Source organism: Papaver somniferum, chromosome 1 (assembly GCF_003573695.1).
Source record: "Papaver somniferum cultivar HN1 chromosome 1, ASM357369v1, whole genome shotgun sequence".
Taxonomy (NCBI): domain Eukaryota; kingdom Viridiplantae; phylum Streptophyta; class Magnoliopsida; order Ranunculales; family Papaveraceae; genus Papaver; species Papaver somniferum.
The window spans coordinates 33,814,023-33,834,377 of NC_039358.1; the positions used below are offsets into that span (position 1 = coordinate 33,814,023).

The following is a 20,355-nucleotide window of genomic DNA, read 5'->3' on the forward strand; positions in this document are numbered from 1 at the left end:
GAATCATGACAATCTAGTCTTGTCTCACTGCTTATTTCAAATTCATACTTTAGGTTCCTCACTTGCATTCTTTTTGTCGAGCAATAGACAACAATGTCGCATTTGGAAACGTTATTGTTGCATATGCATTGTCCAAGGTTGTCCAATGCTTGGGCCAATGCCTAAGTCATTCCATGACTTTCATTTTATCATTCGTTCCTTCCTTGAGCTGGCTAACTCTGAATTAAGGATATGAAACACTATCGTATAATATTGCATGTGTTAAGTAACATTTATTGTTGGACTATGAAGCTCCATCGGCTAGGCCCCTGATTCGGTATTGCGTCATCATGATACTTGACTGTTGGGACCAGTCATAGACCTCCCCCCCACAAAATCCATTCAACGTCCTCGTTGAATGCTACATTAGTTCAGGATATCCTTAACTACCTTGGCCTTGTACGTATCTGAGCTACTCTCAGAAATCAGCAAATTTGTTTGGCCTATATCTTTGCCAAGATTCTCTGCTAGTACCATATGCCATCACTTAGTTTATTTTCCTTGCCATTAAGCCTACAAATTCCAGATTCACTGTCGCATTGTCGACTATGCTTCAATTGCACTTCATTTATATCTTAACACCCAAAAGTTATTACAAATATGTTGTTATTCTCTTGCATCAACACACAAATATTCTTAGAGCCATTCCGTGCCTAAGTGTACAGGCCAAATGACCAACATATCATCCTGATATGCTTAACTTAGCTTGCTTCCTCCAACTCCGACTTATGTTGCCATATTACAACTCAACAGGCCTTACTGTAGACTAAGTATTCTTCAATCACTTTGCAACTCTCTTATGAAAATTCGACTGAAATGCATGACTTTATCCATGACTTAGGAAAACCCGGTACATCGATCCCACTGTCACTTTGGACAAGGCTCCTTTTCACGTGCCTTTGAAACTAACAAGACCTCACTTGTTCCTTCCAACTGCTACGCTTTAATTTGGTGGAAAAAAAAACGTCATGTTCTTTCCGATTATGAGTTACTCTTAACTCATATAGTTGATAGACTTACATCTTCATTCTTGCTGCGTTACTTCATGTTATTGCTGCCAAATAGTGTCGCTCTTCTACGTAACTCTCCCAACAACAAACTCGCTTACCACCAACTAACTTGCTTTGTTTTTACTTTCAGCATCTCTTATTGTATACTTTGGCTTGGTATACTTGTAGTGCTTCCCCAATGAACTAGCTTTACATTGATCAAAAAGAGACAAGATTTTTGCTTAAACACCACCTTCATTCATTACACTAACCTTACATAAGAGTCCTTAGGGACTCCTTCCCATTTACACCGTTGGAAACCACACGGACTTACTGAAGCAAACCAACAAACAAAACAAATACACCAACAAACAGTGTGTTATCTTTTAAAACCATCAGATTAGCAACACCCAACTTAAACAACAAACAGAACATGCTAAAGCCTCAATACTTCGACAAACCTTGCAGGTTCAGGAACTTGCAATTCCCCTACTTCATACATAAGTCAGTCACGACGAACATGGGATACTAAGATCCATAGGAAACCTAAATTCCTCATGAATCTCAGCTAAGCTTTTTTCGAACGAGCGGACAAGGCCAAAAACCGAGACTCTAGCAAACTGTCTTAGTTCATCGATAATGACCAGCCCACTGGCTGACATGTGTAAGATTTAAAAAACCAAATGCCAATGCTCAACACAGTTAACATAGAATCAGTGCACAATTATTATTATTTTGGTGCCTATGAATAAACAGCCAACGCCCACTACAGTTGCATACTTTTATAACTAAGGATTAGCCGCACTTAGTTAGGGTTTGTAGATAAGCAGCCTTATCTTACTGAAGTGCTTGGTCTGAGATTTGCCAAAGAGATTTTCTCTTGCTAATCATTCACATTTTCTATCCGTGATCATACATACCTTTTCTATTTTGGGTTCTAGTCTTCTAGAAGAATGTCACGTAGGTTTGGGCCCAAAAATTGAACTGTTTTAGATGGGCTCGTTCAGCCACTAGTGTGAGGACTGAGAATAGTTAGTGAGGAACGATTTTTTGGGGACCATGGTTTTTTTGGGGACCATGATTTTATTTTGGGTAAAGGAGTAATTCTAGATCACCTTATATCTGTTTATTTATTTAATACCTAATCTACACTCTTAATTAATGGGTGCCGCGAAGAAACTGAAAGAGAAAATAACTGATGCGGAAATAACAAAAGAATAAGATAAATATGGATTATCTTTACGGGAATTTGGATTACTTGAGAGAATCCAGAGATATGTCAGGTGAAATAAGGAATTTTGCAGGGACGAGCACTGCTTTAAAACGGTACTGGTCTCCTATATATGATGGAATTGAGATTGTTGATCAACCCACAGAGTTGAAGCTCGAGAAGAAGTTGCTACAACAGAATGAAAAAGTATTAGAAAACAAGAGATTTTGGAAGCATTCGAAAAATGTGTAACTAAAGTTCTTCGTCTTCCTAAGGACACTCAAAGATTGTCGGCTTTTAAAACCTTGTCCCTGATCAATCAAGGACGGAATGTTCTTATTAATTCTTTTTCTCTTTCGCGTAAGTGTACCAACTTTTTAAGAACTGTTCTTCAGGTGTTTATACCCATGCACAACAAGTTGTTTGTCCCATCCAGGGTCAATTCTTGCTTCCAATATGCTATCGAATTATACATACACGAAAATGAAGTGCTCTGGACGGTGGCCGAAGCCGCGGCATTTTATTTTTTTTTGGAACGAAGCGCAGAGTTAACGGCTAGTATTAATCCACCAGTAGGATACAAGATAGATAACAAATGAATAAAAAGAACAGAATTAGCAGAACATGATTACAAAAGAGATCTATAGTTTATCGAAACAAAATGGAAGATAATAAAAATTATGCTGCCAATTAGTGGACGACGCAATTTCTTGTTAATTTCAACCATAAGAAGAATCAAATAATGATGTTTGGCTTAAATAAAAAAAATGGATTGGTTGATACACCATCCCCATCATTGACTTGCTTGATATGGACCTGAAAAACCAACTCAATAACAGGCATGACTTAAAGATGGAAGCTATCAAACCATTAATGAATGCACATTATCACAAAACCAACAAAGAAGAAATATGGATAGTTTTTTTTTTCCAGATGCTCATCAAAATTCTTTCTACAATTCCGATATTCAACCGTATACATGAGCATGTATTGAAAACTAATGCACAATTGATACCTAAATGCACCAACTTTTCAAGAACTGTACTCATGCATAAGACAAGTTGTTTGTCCCATCCAGACAACATTTCTTGCTTCAGTAGATATGCTATCGAATTATACGTACTCAGAAAACTAAGTGCTTTGGTACTCAGGTCACGAGTACCTAGTAATACATTCAACTTTAATCAAATACATTTAGTAGTTAAATTTATGAAAAATCAGCTAGTTTGGCATCGTTCATCTGCTTTTGAATCCCAAGTATTAAAAATGCATATAATCTCAAACACCTTATGGGCCTGCAGCTCTGAATTCTTCCACCTAGAAGTGCTAAAACCGGTCCTTCAAAATATTTGTGCAGGATACCATCATGTGAAATGCAGAAATGCTTTTGTTTTTCCAGACTCAATCTCAGAAATCAAAAGCAAAACTATTATGTCACCAAACTGACTTCTGAATGTTGAAAAAAAATAACTTCTAACCAAATAAGTGCATTTAATGGTCATTAATTATTGATATATCTTAATAAATTATTATCAATACTACCAATTGTTGAACGACACAATTTCTTCTTGATTTTCAAATTTCAACCATCTTACGAAGAAGAACCAAATAATAATGTTTGGCTTATCAACCAAAATTTAAAAAAAATGGATTTCTCAATACACTATCACCATCATTGACTTCCTTGATATGACCTAACAACCAAATCAATAACAGGCATACCTGAAAGATTTAAGCTATCAAACCGTTAATGAATGCACATTTCATCATAAAAACAACAAAGAAGAAATATGGGTAGTTTCTTCCAGATGCTCATCAAAATTCTTTCTACAATTCTGATATTCAATCATATACAGTGCTATGTGTTGAAAACTAATGCACAAATTGATATGAGTAACATTTTTCATGTGTGCTTCGGAGTTAATATCATTTCTAATACATATCGGTCAAACCTTAATCTTCTTCTGTCTTCTTTAACAAATTCATTCAACAGAACCATCATCCGTAATGGATATTACAACGACACAATCGGTCGAAAGCCTAATACCGCCTATGGGTATTATCAGTGCAGAGGTGATCTTACACTAGAAGAATGTCGATACAATGTTGATTTAGCCGCTAAAGAAGTACTAGCTATAGGCCGCTGCCCAAACTCTACAGAAGCAATGATCACATACAAAGAACTAGTTGCTCTAAAATTTTCCGATCAATCAATCTTCTCAGTCATGCGAGATGCTCCATCATTTCCTCTCCCTAATGCAAATTCGGTCACAAACCCGGATGAGTTTAATCCAGGACTCGGCAAATTGGTGAATAATATTCTTGAAAAAGTTGCTTCTAATGGTGTCTCCAATACTTCTTCTTCAACAAATAGAAATTTGTATGCTACTGGAAGCATAGATGTATCGAGCTCGCAGAAAATATATGGGCTAGCTCAGTGCAGTGCTGATTTATCAGTTGAAAATTGCACTCAATGTCTTCGTGGGAAAATTGATGATTACCGGAAATCGTACAGCGGCCGAGTAGGCGGCAGAGTTATTTGTTGGAGCTGCTATTTTAGATATGAGACGTATCTTTTTTACAACGCAACTTCACCATCGTGTAAGCATTTAAATACGTACATCCACGGTTTGAGCTAGATGGTTTAGTTTGGAGAAGAACACAATATTATTGATTACTGAATTGCTATGTATATTCTTTCATGTTCTTGCAGCAAAGCCAAAGATTTCGCGTGAATTGTTCCTGATTATTGTAGTTGTTCCATCAGTGATTACAGTATTATCCATCATAATCATTTTGTATTTCTGCGAAAACAGAAGAAAAAAACTACCTGAAAGGAAAACTCCAGGTAAGCTTTCTTACTTCTTATTTTGTATTTCTGTGATATTTATTTTAGGTCATTTGATTCTAGTTTTTTTGTTTTTGTTACATGTGAAGATATCGATGAGATTCAAAGTTCTGAATCTTTGCAATACAAATTCAGTACCATAAGCACGGCTACGCACAATTTCTCAGATGCCAATAAGCTTGGGCGAGGCGGATTTGGTACTGTATACAAGGTATTGACAATAGGATTGCTGGTGTGGCTTTACACACACTTTTCAGTTTAATTATACCATTTGTCGCATTTGCCAGGGAACACTGTCAGATGGACAAGAAATAGCTGTGAAGAGATTATCTGAACATTCCGGTCAAGGTGAAGAAGAATTTAAGAACGAAGTTGTATTACTGGCGAAACTACAACACAAAAATCTTGTAAGACTTCTAGGCTTCTGTTTAGATGGAGATGAAAAGCTACTCGTGTACGAATTTATGCAGAACGGAAGCCTCGATCAATTTTTATTCGGTTTGGCTTCTTTCCTTTGTTTCTTTCTATCCCTCACAATGCAAAAGCTTTTAAATTCAGACTTGTTGAATGTGCAGATCCTATTAAAAGCACGTATTTGAATTGGGAAAGGAGATACAAGATTATACGGGGCATTGGTAAAGGACTTCTCTATCTTCACGAGGACTCTCCACTTAAGATTATTCACCGAGATCTCAAAGCCAGCAATGTATTATTAGGAGAAGACATGGTTCCCAAAATTTCAGATTTTGGGATGGCTAGGATGGTGAATCAAAATCAAGCCAGCACAAAACGGATTTGTGGAACTTTGTAAGTATATATTCTGTCTATTCACAAGTCATATCTCTCAATATACATGTGACCACGTAGTTAACTGCAGAAAGAAATCTTCCATATGTTTGCTCCTGGATTTTGCAGTGGATACATGGCTCCAGAATATGCAATGCATGGTAAATTCTCTGCAAAATCAGACGTCTTTAGTTTCGGTGTGTTAATTTTAGAAATCCTGTGCGGAAAGAGGAGCAACTCTTTTGGTGGTTTTGAAGGTGCTAAAAATGTCTTAAGCTATGTGAGTATGAATTTTGTTTGTGTAGTTTTTGTACATGTAGATGAACTTCATTACTGCACACTAACCATAGAAACCGTATTTTGTAGGCATGGGGCCTTTGGGAGGAGGGGAAATCTATAGAGTTGTTAGATCCATCACTAAGAGACTGTTATTCACCGAAGGAAGTGATGAGATGCATCCAAATTGGGTTGTTATGTGGTCAAAAGGATGTAGCTAATAGACCCACAATGGCGTGGATTATTCATATGCTCAATAACCACTCTGTCGCTCTTCCATCACCTTTAGCACCATCTGCTTTTGTGTTGTGCGGTGAAACAGAACCCAACATCCCTTCTGAAGATGGTGACAACATAAGCGTGAATCAGGTGTCAATAACGGAATTTTACCCTCGTTGACAATGTACTACTAGATAGACTACATCTGGGAGTTCAACTTATGTTTAAGCAAAGGTAGATGTAATTATGTCAGTATATTTGGATTGTTTGTCATGAATGCATCATGTGTATGTGTGCATCATAGCATATCAGCGTTGGAGGAATTCATTTTTGTGCATACTCCTTTAAAAGAGTGCTAATTTGACATATTGGTTGAGTAGTTAACAGATTACTCTACTACCACATGTGCTATGAATCTCATCCCTCTCTACGTAACTCCTAAAATTAAACTGAAGGATGAGGTTGAAATGTCATATGCACACTGGTCAGAGACTGTGCACAAATCGCACTCCGGTAATGTTTTAAGTTGTCAAGTGTTAACCTATCAGAGAATATCACGTAGGCTTGGGGGGTAACTTTGGGCTCCAGAAGTGCGTAGATGGGTCGTTTGTTTACATAAAGTAGCCCAATAAGAGTTTGAGAGTTGAGAGCTGTCAGCTGTTACTAAAGTGGGAACCTTTCCTAAGCTAACTCAAATTCTGTAACTACATTCCTTTTTCCTCGATGAAACGTATTACCCAAGTATCATACAGTTTGTAGAATTAGAATGAAACACTGACATGGATACAATATAAAATAAGTTTAATGGAAATCAAAATCATTACAACTATGCTAGAGAAAGAGAGAAAGATGAGAACGGAAGCCGAAATTATAATGAGGGTTTACAAGAAGAAGAGAAAGATGGGTTATATCTATGTGCCTATCAATGTAGATGGAGAAATAGAAACTGCCATGAAAAAGTTCAAAGAGATGGGCGTCGCTGAGAAACAGCACTGGTCGCCATTACACGATGAAATTAGAGTTGATGATCAACCAACAGAGTTGAAGCTCGAAACCGAGTTGTTGAAGCAGAATGCACCAAAATTAGAGAAAGATGTAATTATGGAAGAAGTGAATGCAGGTGTAACTGATATTCTTCATGGGAAAACACCAACTCAAGGGTTGTCCACTTTCACAAGTTTTTGTCCTGGTTGACACTATGTTTTCTTTTTTTAGGTTGTAACTTTTGCTTCATCTGTTAGTAATGGAATTCAATTCAAATCTCCTGTATTGCACAGAGTTTAAACAGTTTGTGTTCTGGTTCTTTGTGACTTCTTCAAGAAATACTGGTGAAATCCCTCTGAATAAATTGTACATAAACAGATTACAAAACACAAAGAAAGACGCGAGAAAAGATTACAGAACACCAAGAAAGACGCGAGAAAATCATGAAATCGGGCCTTATATTTAGCTAACACAAAAAATATATAATGACTGAACACAAGCAAACTTAAATTTCTTCTTCTCCTCTCTCTGTCTGGACTTCTTGATATGCGGCAGTTATTTAGTCTCTGATATTCTCAGTTGTGCGACTTCGGCTGGTGGACGCAGAGTGCAAACCATCTCCCTTGTCTTTCCAAAGTAAACCTACAGATAGATATTGGCGAGTTTGTAAGATAGGAACTCAACACCCACCATATCTAGCTATTACAAAGTAATGGTAACAAAATGCACTGGGGATACGCATAGTTACAGCACCATTTTATCTGATGGTGATTGTGTCTATACGCATGGCTCAAGTCCGCGGTTTCCAGTATGACTACAACAGTTGCCCATCACTGATACTATTTCTGACATACTAGTGTATCTAATGTGACGATATATGTTATATTGACCCATCGAGCTAGAGATCTATGTGGAACTAAAATATATGAATAACAGATATCAAGAATCAAAATACCTGATCCAGCGAGTTCCTCAGCTTACTTTCCATTTCTTCAATCATCTTTCCCATGTTACAAAGGTGACCATCAGTAACTGCGAGGTCCATATTCATCTGCAGAATCAAAACCTAAAGTTAAGACAAAGCTATGGCCAAAAAAGACTTGCGGGTGCTGTTATAAGATATACGTTGAAGGCATGAAGCATGACTTGTAACATGGTGTAGTTTCAAACAGTAAACAGTGATCAAGGTAAGAAAATTTTTGAGAACTTAGGCAAATTAGCCAAAGCTTTAAGACCTAAAGCGTTTTACAGAAACAGCATATTCTAACTCCTCCAACATCCAGTAAGTGCTTCCAGATAGCGCAAACGAACTTTAACTGATCTATATTAAAATGATAGCACTCTAGCAAGTCGAAAAGGGTCAAACATATACAAACATAGAAGAGAGGTACCTGTCTTCTGATTGATCCCGACAAATTAAAATTGCCTGAGGATTCATCATTTGTTGTCAACGAGAGCATGACCGTACTGGTCAAGCAATAATGAGCCATTGTCTCGTCCTCTGGTCCCACCTACTCAATAGAAATAAAATAAAGAAGACTAACAATATAAGAATTTTGTATAACATCTCCATCACTTCAACAATAATTTATTAACAATGTTAAGCTACCCACCTGGATAACATGAATGGCATCCCATCCACCTTCTTGCAAATAACCCCTTCTACCCTGGCCAGCTTTGGAGCCATCTTGAGCATCGAAAAATTGTGCTTACATCAGTTCCCTCATATAAAAGTTTGGCAGAGAATACTTTTTATCCAGTATAAGAAAAGAAAATAAAAATGAAGAAGCTAACCTTTCTTTATTAAAAAGCAGGCAACGAAACCTTCATTATCCTCGTCTTCCCACATGTATACTGATGAAATGCCTCCTTCATAATACCTATCATTCAGTTTTGCACAACAAATGCAATTACTACAAAATTAAAGGAGGACAATTGAACTCTTCAAGCTGGCATTATTTGCACGGCAAGAGAGAAAGAGGATGCAAGTAAAGGACCTCACTGGTCACGGTAAACTGCAAAGACATCATTTGCTTCAATCTCCAGTTGTCTCAAGGTTGCTGATGGTTGTTGCCCATCCTCCAGAGGTGGATGATATTTGTTTGACCAAGGTGACCTGCAGTAGAAAAAACATGTAAACAAATAAGGCTTGCTTGGATAAAAAGGAAGAAGAAAAATACAAACTGATGATGCTTTATCTATTTACACCAGAGCTGCCTTAAGTTGTAAAAGAGAACTTATACATGCATTTATACAAAATGGTCATATCTTGTTTTCTAGAACTGAGTAAATGCATTTTCTAGTAAGCAAAATATACTCATGATATCAAAATATCTCAAGTTCGAAGAACTGCAGCCACAATTATTGTGAATCATGAACAAACAAAATTGGAGTTGGTATGCATTTCACCTGTAGGAGTCAGCATCTCGGTTGTATTCACACATGATGAACTCGTTTCCAGATTCCATATCAGATAATACCTGTCCTCTTGGCCAAACAAGATTCAATCAATGTATGCACATATAGAAACCACAAACTAAAACGACATATTTTAGTCATAAACACTTTAAAAATTCAATGTAGCCTCAAATTGTATGTGATAATATCATAATAGGGAGACCACAGTGGTTCAAAAACAGGGAAAGAGGCGTCAATATAGCCATCATAACTAAGTGGACGGATAAGAACATCCAAAAGAGAAACGAGTTGCAACAAACACCGAACCTACCAACGAAATTGACAAAAACAAGGGCATCCAATGAGTTAATGCTTACTGCACTAAGTAGACGATATATATGCAAATCTACCAGACAATTACTACGATTTAGAACACCTGACTCCCTCATTAGTTGTGAATACTACATCTACGGGGTAATCAGATCTCCAGAAAACTAACACAAACAAAGAAATATTACATTTACTCCCATGTTTAGTCTGGTCCAAACTTCCCAAATTGAACTTGAAAATCTCATCATTCCAAAGATACCATAACATACAGCTACAGGGCATCTAAGCTAATAATTGACAGACTCGTGTATCAGTCTCGAGAATAAGCATTCAATCCTCAGAATACTTACAATCCTAGAATCATTCAAAACCCTAAACATTCAATGTGTAACAAAATTTAAGCTAATTACAAACAGAAATAAGGGTTTAAGACTTAACCCACCTAATTGAGTCAATTCTAAACAAATTCCAAAACTAAAAGAACCACACACTACATCAATTTCACATAAAATGAAGAATTAGACACATGCAATTCATCATAAACCCAAAAATTATAAGAAATGAAAACCCTAGAATACACCAAATGAAAATGCAGATCGGAGAAAATAAAAAATGAGATAGAGAATACCCGAAGAGGTTGATCGACTTGAGAAAGAAGATCAGAGGAATGTTGAGGTAAAAGACTAAGTAATGCTGATAATGCAGTTTCTGAATGTTTTGGATGAATCCTTCTCATTAATCCCATTGCTGCTTCCATTCTGATGATGCCCTAAATTCTATGGGTGAGTCCGCCGGAGATAAAAAAGAGATGTGATGTGAATTATGATCCGATATTTGCTCGCGGGAAATGGGTTTTCATTCTATAGAGGAGCTGAGGTTTTGTTATCATCAACGATGACTTTGAAAACACTCGTCAGTGCCTTATTATTACAGGACTTGGACACAGGGAGGGAGGGACATGGCTTACAACTAAAACCTACCTTTCAATGGGTGGGTGGGGGTGGGGGGTGTTTTGGGGGGCTTTACACGCACATGGCGTGTGGTTAGCAATGATGACATTCACGTTATGTCCAAAGGCTGATATATCCTTCCAAGACTAGCTTTCCTGGCGATAAGATGGGCAACGTGTCTATAAGTTCTAGGGAGTAGGGAGTTTGTATGTTGATAATTGGTGCCGGTGAAAATAGAACCTAAAATTTCGTCTCTATGCTCTCTAGCTTCTTCTCCACACCTAAAAACCCCTCGTCACCACAAATTTTTACTGTTCAAATCCGGACTATTTTGGGCTAAATCTGTGCAGATTTTTTTCCTTTCCGTTGTTTTCTTAGGTAACTAGTAGTTTACGTTAGGTTTTTTTAAGGTTTTGCTTCAATCTCCATTGCTTTTAGGAAATTTTTATAGTGTGTTTGTGGGTGTTTTGCTTGTGTGTTCTCGTTTATGAATTCTCTGTGCGCTCTCATGGCGTTTCTTAGTGGTTCAAACAGAGATTTTGGGTGGAAGTTTTTCAAGTATGATAACCAAGATTCAAGACTTTGGGCATATTATCTCTCATATTTTTATGAAAAGATCTCTTTTTCAAGAAGAAAAAACTTTATCAAAATGGTTGGATTATGATGAGTGCCAAATAATGTATATATTTATCCCTTTTTGTTGGCATTTAACTCATCCTTTGTGCATTAATTCTACATTTTATCCCATATTCTGTATTTTCATTGTTTTCAAGAATAAATATTTTTCTTACTTAATTCTATATTTTTAGGTAATAAATAAAGTTTGGATGAATTGCGGAGCGGAATAGAGCAGAAAAGTAGTGAAAAGCCGGGAGGAGTTACGCAAGGAAGCCGCGAAGAACGTTGTGCACAAAACCAAGAGGCTAGGAATGGTCTTGAAGAAGAAGAATTGTCCTTAAAGAAGATATGGGCTTGGCATACCCAAGGCCCAAAACCCTTACTCAAACACATTTCCACTATCCAAGCCCGTCTCGGATTTCAGCCGTCAGATCGAAACATTTCAGCATCCTACGGTCGCTCCATCATCGCACATCAAACTCCGAAGCCCCCGCTTTACATCGCAACGCCCATCTCCATCTTGGGTCGTCCGTTTTGCTACATCCCTTCATCCGACGGTCGCTCCACGCTTACCTCTGTATCGCTGTTGGATCCACCTACCATCTTCCCATCCATCGCTCCTTGTCGCAGATCATCAAACCTCTCTGAACCCGCCTAACACCCAAGTATCGAACACCCTATACCCCTAGCCAAACGCCCCCTAACCCTAACTCTATCGACTTCTTCTTTCTTCTCCATCTCTTCTTCCTTCCCCCGTCTGCAGAACCCGTACCACCACCATGTCCGCCATCATCACTACCAACTCCACTTCCACAACCACCACTTCCACCAACTGCCAACAAACACCATCATCATCACTCCCAAATCCCTCTAACGTGCCCATCATTTCCTATTCACTGATTTCCCCTAGTCTAGGGTTTTGAAAATTAGGGAAAAAGAATTGATGGACATGGCAGAGAAATTAGGTGAAGCTAGAAAAGAAATCAAGGTATGGGAAAGGCACCAGGAGAAGCAGAGAAGACATGGGTCGATGCTAATTGAGGAGATTTGTCACATCAAGGTAAGAAAAACCCAAACCCTAATTTCAGTTAATTTGGGGATTTTCGAGTAAACTCTAATTACTGTTAGGGAGAAGCATGGAGGAGCATTATAGAAGATATGGGTCTGATTTGTACTGTCAAATTAGGTAGAAATAATTTACCTAATTTCTGTTTGATTTTAGGGATTTTTTGGGAAGAACCCTAACTTGTAATTGGGTATAAATATGACTGTGGGTGTGATGTAAAGGCTTATCTCTGGACTAGCCAGTGTATCCCCATGAGGGCTGGACTAGCCAGTTCCTCTTGGGTAGATTTTTCTTCCCTGTTTTGTATTTGTAGATTTAATTTTAATTTTCAATTTTAATTCCAAATTCAGTTTTAGTTTATCTTGTTTCAATTCAGTTTGTTTTATGTTTTAATTCACATTTCATTCTAGTTCACATGTTAGTTTGTAGTTCTCTGTTTAGTAAATGTTTTGTTTTTGTTGCTGTTATGTGAGCTCACATGTGTATGTGTATAGCTAGGCTGAGATGATGCCTTAAGTCACTGTTAGTGGTGGAATGTTAGGTTATAATTCATGTAAATTGAGCTGATTGAGAAATGGAGGAATTTAGTGCTCAACTGTGCTTGTGATTGATTGTGCTGTCAAAAGACAATCAATGCTAGGAGTAAACAGTTGAACAAGCTTCTTCTCCTTCCATTCCATTTATGTATGCCCTGGAACATAGGCAGGCTTGAACCTTCACCTAGCTCCATTAGGGACAGGGATTTAACATAGAATTACATTATCTGGCTAGGTCACAAGGTGGATTCATAACCTAGTTGTGTTGTTTCTCTGTTTTGTATCTGTAATTTTGCTCCCCTGCCATTGCCCTTGGCTTAGGCCTTGGTTTATCTCTTTGTCATTCTTTATGCCATTGTCACCTTCACCATCATCATTGTTGTTTGCTGTTTGCTTATGCCATTGTAAATATCCATGTTTTACCTTGGCCTAGTGCCACTGCTACATTTAGTTTGCTCCACCTCCCCTACCATCTTCTTATTTCCCTGGCCTTGCTGCCAGTTCTGCTCAGTTGCCCTGCAACCCTGCCTGCTTACCTTCCTCCCCTGCTGCTGCTTCTTCTCCAGCCCAGCCTTGTCTGCTGCTGCTGTGCACTGCTTCTGCTGCTGTTGAAGCCCCCACTGCTGCTGCTCCAGGTCCAGTTCAATTCTGGGCTACAAGTCCAGTCATTACAAAAGCCCACTGTATCTGTTTAGAAACCTAAGGCCCAACTCAGTTCAGTTCATTTCAAAGACTACTGAGGCCCAGATTCATTAAAAAGCCCAGTTCAGTCTTGGGTTAATCTAGAAGCCCATTGACACTCAAAGCCCAGTGCACTTCAAAGGCCAAGCCTAGTACACTTCAAGACCAACTGAGCCCAAGCTCAGTTCACTTCATTGTCAAACAAGCCTATAATCCAAAGGTACCCAAAGCCCAAAAGGCTTCATAGTTAACCAACAACAATTTAGGAGCCCAAAATAGCTAGAAACTCCAACACTCCCAGTCTCTGTGGATCGACCCGTACTTGCACGAGCTACAACTGACGACCGTGCACTTGCGGTATTACTGTAGGCCCGTTTTTATTGCGCTTAATTTTCACACACCTCCGGGCCCACCAGATTATATTCCCAAAACCATTCTTTCAATCTTCAGATTGCTTGGTACTTTTGTTGGTAGTTCGTTAATTCTCTTCACGAATTACTCTTTGTTAGTACCTTTAAAGATAACTATTTATCCAAATACATTTTGCAAGTTCGGTGACAGTTTTGACCGCTAACTAGACTAGCAGAAAACTTTCACTTGTCAGCTGCACAAGTATGAGACACACATGAGAACAAGTACATCGTCAAGCACACCCTATGAAAACAGAGATGCTAAGCTTGAGTCGACGAACATCAAAACTTGTATTGGATAAGCCCCTTTGTAAGGATGTCTGCAATTTGTTTTTTGAGTAGATAAGAATATAGCTTCCAAAGCCTTAAATGCTACCAATTCTTTAACATAATGAATGTGATTTCAATATTTTTCATCAGATTGTAAAATATAGGATTTGATGTTAGATATGTAGCCCCCATGTTATCACACTAAAAAACAGGAGCCCTAAGCGTGTAAAACTGAAGTTCAGTCATAAGAGATTGAATCCATACCAATTTTGATGTGGCATCTGATAAGGCACGATATTTAGCCTATGTACACTTGATCAATACACGGTCTTCTGCTTTTTGGAGCACCAAGAGATCAAGTTTGGACCCATGAAAATAGTCATACCACTTGTAAATCTTTTATCTGCCAAGTCACCAGCCCAATCGGCATCTGAGAAGGACTGTAATTGAAGAGAGAGAGATATATTGACCTTTTCAACTGCAAACCATATGTGATAGTACCTTTCAGATATTTGAAGATGGTTTTCACCGCCAACCAATTTGCTTTAGATGGATTCTACATATTCTGACATGCTTTATTACATCAAAAGCAACATCAAGTCCGGTGATTTCTGCGTATTGCAAAGCCCCTACAGTAATTTTGTATAAGACAAGATCCTTAAATCTAGTAAGAAGTGGTAGGAGTGGCATAAGAAACTGGAGTGGATCATGACTTTGCTTCACTCATTTTTGTTTTCAACAATTTTGAAATATACTGCTCTTGAGATAAGAGAATACCCGCTGAATAAGATGTGGCATGAACGCCCGACTAAAAAAATGAAGTGGACCTAAGTCTTTTGTGGAATCCTTTTATAAGTCATGAATAAGTTGATCAACTGCAATAGACGAACTGTATAACCAAAATATCATCTACATGGCTAGATTTGGAAGTAGATGACCACAAAATCATTAACCTTGTAGAAAAGAAAAATGTCAGTCCTTAAAGAACAAAAACCAGATTTAAGCAAAAATCTATCAAACCCATCCCTTAGAGGTTACCATAAAGAGACCTTTGTAACTCGCATACATTATTAGGAAAAATCTTACTAGTGGCACCTAGTGGCTGAATAATAAAAATATCTTCTGACAAATAAGCATGGAGGAAAACATTTTTTGACATTCAATTGCCTAATCTGCCAACCTTTGTAGAGAGAAGTAGAAAGAATCATGCACTGTAGTTAGCTTGAAAACTGGCCGAAAGAGTCTTGATAAATCAATTCCTTCAATTTGATTATAGACCTTAATTTGAAACTAGCCTAGCCTTATATCTCTCAACTGAACCATCTGGATCCCTTTTAATTCTGAATATCCACTTGTATCTAATGAATTCTGACCATCACTAGCAATGACTAATTTTTATGTGTCACTCTGCAAAAAAGCATTAATCTCTTCATCCATAGCAGCTCTCCACTTGGGGTCCTTGTAAGATTTAGTGTAACAAGTTAGGATAGTGATATCCTCATACACAGATTGTGTCTCTGAACCACAAACCTTTGGATTTGGCTTGAAAATACCTCTTTTACCTCATCTGGCCATAAAATGATCATTGGTTGTAGGAATGGGAGAATGAGTATGTGTGGTTATGACCGTAGTGGGTATAAATGGAGATGCAGCAGTGGATGAAGGTGAATATTTTAAAGGAAGGAATGCAGTCATGTCAGAAATGTCTAATTCATGTCAGAAATGTCTAATTCATTGGAAATTGAAGTAGATGAGTACTAGATGGTAAAATTAAAATTATGGAGAGAATTGGACTATTAGAGTTCATGGACTGAAATAGACCTACATATGGAAATTCATTCTCATCAAACTTTACATCTCTATAAATGATAATTGAAAAGACGAGGGTATCCATACACATCACAATCTTTTATTTATCAACCTATATGTACTTTACCAAGCGTGATCGTCTATGGACAGAGTCGAGACAATACAATAACTTTGGTACACACTTCATATGATCGTCTATGGATACGAGATCGAGACGATACGACAACGAAGTGATCACTTGATAATAGGTTTGATAATAAACCGAAATTCTATAAGATCAATATCAAGTGTTACAGAATTAACGTACAAGTGCAATTTAGTTTAATTATAATAAAATAATTATAATGTGTAAACATAAAGTAAATGCCACAACAAGATTTTGTTAACGAGGAAACTGCGAATGCAGAAAAACCTCGGGACCTTATCCAGTTTTGAATACTCTCAGAATTAAGACGTTATACAAAATCTAATATCAACTTCGTATGGTTGAGACCAAGCATACTACCCCTAGATACTTAGTTTCCTCAGTATCCCCGTGCCTTCGACTTCTAGAGTCACGCACGTCATGAATCACGAATCCTTTAGATCGTATTCCAAACAGTAAATGATAAATTTGTTTGGTAACCACTCTATTCAATCTTGGTAATAAGATATTTGATTCATTGACAAAGTCTCTTCTGTTTAATCTAATAAACTCCTTTGTTTGGTTAGATCGATCCAAATTTTGACTACTGAAATAATCAAACTCTAGATTCACAATCAATCAATATAGATCTCAAAGAGAAAGTATAAGTCATTGTCGATATCGCGCAACTAATCAATCAAGTCTATCAAAGATAAACACGATTCCCAAGATACGAAAACTAATAAGAAAAACTCCATCTTCTTCAAATCTTCGTTTGTCATCAATAATAACCTGCACAACACCACTTGAAATCTCTTGTGATCAATCACACACAGAACGGATTCTGTTAACAATGGATTATCACAAGATGTCTTTAGATCCGAAAATGGTTCTTAAGATCCCGTCAATACTTGGATCTAGTTTGAGTGAACCTTATATCAGAATAGAAGGTTCTCAAGAATAAACAAACTAGGTGCAATCAAAGTTTCAACAACCATTGGTCAATCAAATCAATAATCGAAAACTGCAATAACAATGCAATTATCTAGTTTCGCACCAACGGTATTCGTAGAGCTTCTTGATCCCACAGAAGTCTTTATACGAGCGTTCGTAAGAGATTTCACCTATTTAGGATACTTTCCTCTCCGGATAGACGGATCCATCAGAAACAACAAGAATGAAGTTTTTCTGGATCTTAGGATAGTTTGCAAAAAATGCAAACTCATGTATTTATACACCAAGATTTTTTGGACAACAAGGAAATTCCAAAACCGAAAATATTCTCAACATATTATCATTAAAGTACCTGATTTCGGTTTTCCTATTTATACATAAATGCCAAACCATATCTAGGAAACTTCTTGTGAGAATTTATTCTTACTTTTGAGAAGGATAACTAGGATTCGGTATAGCAAAAATTATGATTTGACAAGCCATTTCCAATGATTTTCATCTTGCATGTTTTTAGATTTATTTATTTAAATTCTAGAGTTGTTGGAAGATGAACTTGCAGTATGTAATCATTATTGGTTTAATTATTGCCAAATTCTTATGAAATATATGTGCCTCTACGTTTTCATGAATCGAGCTGATATTTCAGATATGCTCAGAAGTTAAATCTATTATGTTTTTATAGAACGGAGAATAGAACATTCTCTTTGAGAATTTTTCTCGCAGTAATGATCTACTTGTGGTCACACTTTTGTGTTTTTACTGCTTGACACACTCCGTAAGATTTTTTTATGTTGAGTCATATTGATCAAAATTATCTATTTGTCCGTGACTGGCGTTGAGATTATTTTAATTCGATTTTTCGGGTACAAATCCATGTGATTTGTTAATGTCCAACAAAATCCTTTTTTTTTTCATAAAGCAAGGTCACTCATGTTGTTCTCTTGGGAATGACATCAAATGGGAGAGAGTTATTAAATGAACTTGTGCTTAATTGCTAAATCTTTGTGGAATGTGTGGTTGTGGAATTGAAAGGGGATGCTTGTATATTTTTAATCTCCTAGATAAGCGCTAATTTTTTGTTATTATATGATATAATCTAAATAAAGTTGATATGAGGAGTTGCATTTTAACTATGTTATAATGTTAATCTCAAAACTTCCTTAAAACTTGACGTATCTTTTGATTGTATTCATTACAATCCAATGATTTTTGTACCTTAATTTTATTGACAAAAAGGGGGAAAATTATTTAGTAGTTTCATACTACATACATATTTCTTTCGGATCATTATGTAAGGGGGAGTGAATCAATAATCTATAGGTTTCACATATTATGTAAAAGATATAAGTATTGATTAAGGGGGAGAAACATATCACTGTACAGTATATTACTTCAGAGTTGGGGTACAATTGAACTTTGGAGAAGGAAAACACTATGTTTCTGTATGACGACGATTGAGAATATTTTTTTCCAAAAGTTGTTATCGCTATGGAATCGGTTCTTCAACACCAACGATGCTGAGTTGAACACGTTCAAAATCATTGCAGCTTGAAATTACGAAGAGTTCAAGAAGTTGAAGATGCCAAGGAAATCAAGACATAATGGATTCGAGAAGTTGTCAAAGCTTTATTTTTTATCCATATGTATTGATAGTTTTGTCACTAAAATTGACAAATGGGGAGATTGTTAGAGTATTATTCGGTCGAACTCACAAGTGTTGCTATCTCAATCTTGTTGTCAAATTTAGTTGTCAAAACTATATCTTGATTTCTAGTCTACAATTAGTAAAGTCTCGGACTAGGATAGCAATGTAGTTGAGAAACAGTGGATCACGACAGTCATCATTGCATTTTATCGTTTGAAGGCGAAGATCAACAAAAGGTAAATATTAGTGCTGATAATTGTACTAAACTATTGGGGAAATTGTTCTCGCTAAACTGTTCACCTATCATGAAACTTTTTACGGATCGCAGACTTGTTAAGCGATCGTTGAACATATCATATTGACCACCATAAGACTTTGTGAAAGGATAATAGTCCCACATCGCTAGTTCCCGCGTAATTAAATTAAATATAAAATGGTAGGGCCTCTCCATTCATTGCCAATTCACTAGTCCACAAGGGGTTATAAATAACGTTTTTAAATGACGGATTAGTTATGTGAATAGGATATTACAAACAAATTCTGTCATATACCATTTAAATAGTTGGATCCATCAATTAACATAAAAGAACCGTCATTCTCAAATGTGGTAATTTACTATGTGTGTGATTTAATAATAAACTATTAAATTACGAAATAAATCCGACACATATTTATAGGTTTTATACACCCATCACTAGTTTTCTACTGTGTGCCCAAAAGTGGCTAGCCACACGTATCTAGAATAATGAAAATGGTTAGATATAGGTCTTCCCCATAGTGCGATATTGGTTCCACTAGTAATTGGGCCGGTATAATTAGGCCTAGGATTGAATTCCCCCCCACCCCCCACCCACCCACAAACACAATCCAATCGGAGGTAGCAAGGCTAAGGTTATAGACGAGTATGTTTCCATCTCGATCTTAACTGACAAACCTGTCTGCACTCTCTTTCCCTGTTTCCCATCTCGTTCTTCTTTTCTCTTCGAAGAAAAAAAGTTTTTCTCCCCTCATTATTTTTCTGAAATTGAACGTCACTCTTACCAATGGAGCTTAATCATCACCCTCATATCAAAATCAAACCTTGTATCAGCAGTAATCAAAAGCAAACCTTTTTTTGTAACCCTAAATCTAGTTGTTTTTCTCCTGAAATCCTAGGGTTTGAGTAATGGAAAGAAGAAGATATGTAACTGAAGTCAACTCATTTTCAACTATGA

The 20,355-nt window shown here is 37.0% G+C and overlaps 2 protein-coding genes across 3 annotated transcripts; one reads left to right on the forward strand and one right to left on the reverse strand.

The window, feature by feature from the left end:
- The first annotated feature begins 4,008 nt into the window (after nt 1-4,008).
- On the forward strand, nt 4,009-6,698 carry LOC113327460 (putative receptor-like protein kinase At4g00960). Of its 2 annotated transcripts, none has more exons than XM_026574685.1 (7): nt 4,009-4,839; nt 4,952-5,086; nt 5,176-5,297; nt 5,374-5,584; nt 5,662-5,893; nt 6,002-6,152; nt 6,239-6,698. In XM_026574685.1, the coding sequence occupies exons 1-7, from the start codon at nt 4,029-4,031 to the stop codon at nt 6,545-6,547; spliced, it is 1,971 nt and encodes a 656-aa protein (XP_026430470.1). In that variant the 5' UTR covers nt 4,009-4,028; the 3' UTR covers nt 6,548-6,698. The 2 variants fall into 2 exon arrangements, with proteins under 2 accessions (XP_026430470.1, XP_026430471.1); XM_026574686.1 differs by having other exon boundaries at nt 6,002-6,129; nt 6,239-6,506.
- An 898-nt stretch (nt 6,699-7,596) lies between these two features.
- Nucleotides 7,597-11,053, reverse strand: LOC113282773 (probable F-actin-capping protein subunit beta). Its single transcript, XM_026531848.1, has 8 exons — nt 10,707-11,053; nt 9,761-9,831; nt 9,354-9,467; nt 9,146-9,231; nt 8,965-9,038; nt 8,743-8,862; nt 8,307-8,402; nt 7,597-7,993 (listed from the first exon to the last, which is right to left on the reverse strand). Exons 1-8 carry the CDS (start codon nt 10,833-10,835, stop codon nt 7,907-7,909), a joined length of 777 nt encoding a protein of 258 aa, XP_026387633.1. The 5' UTR covers nt 10,836-11,053; the 3' UTR covers nt 7,597-7,906.
- Between the last annotated feature and the right edge of the window lie 9,302 nt (nt 11,054-20,355).

Excerpts from the sequence above, each read along its gene's own strand:
- LOC113282773 (XM_026531848.1), bottom strand. The coding sequence starts at position 10,835 with ATGGAAGCAGCAATGGGATTAATGAGAAGGATTCATCCAAAACATTCA. Across the intron at positions 9,468-9,760 it reads CGAGATGCTGACTCCTACAG|GTCACCTTGGTCAAACAAAT; the intron begins GTGAAATGCATA and ends TTTCTACTGCAG. Across the intron at positions 9,232-9,353 it reads TTTGCAGTTTACCGTGACCA|GTATTATGAAGGAGGCATTT; the intron begins GTGAGGTCCTTT and ends ACTGAATGATAG.
- LOC113327460 (XM_026574685.1), top strand. The coding sequence starts at position 4,029 with ATGGGTAGTTTCTTCCAGATGCTCATCAAAATTCTTTCTACAATTCTG. Across the intron at positions 5,298-5,373 it reads GATTTGGTACTGTATACAAG|GGAACACTGTCAGATGGACA; the intron begins GTATTGACAATA and ends CGCATTTGCCAG. Across the intron at positions 5,894-6,001 it reads AAACGGATTTGTGGAACTTT|TGGATACATGGCTCCAGAAT; the intron begins GTAAGTATATAT and ends TGGATTTTGCAG.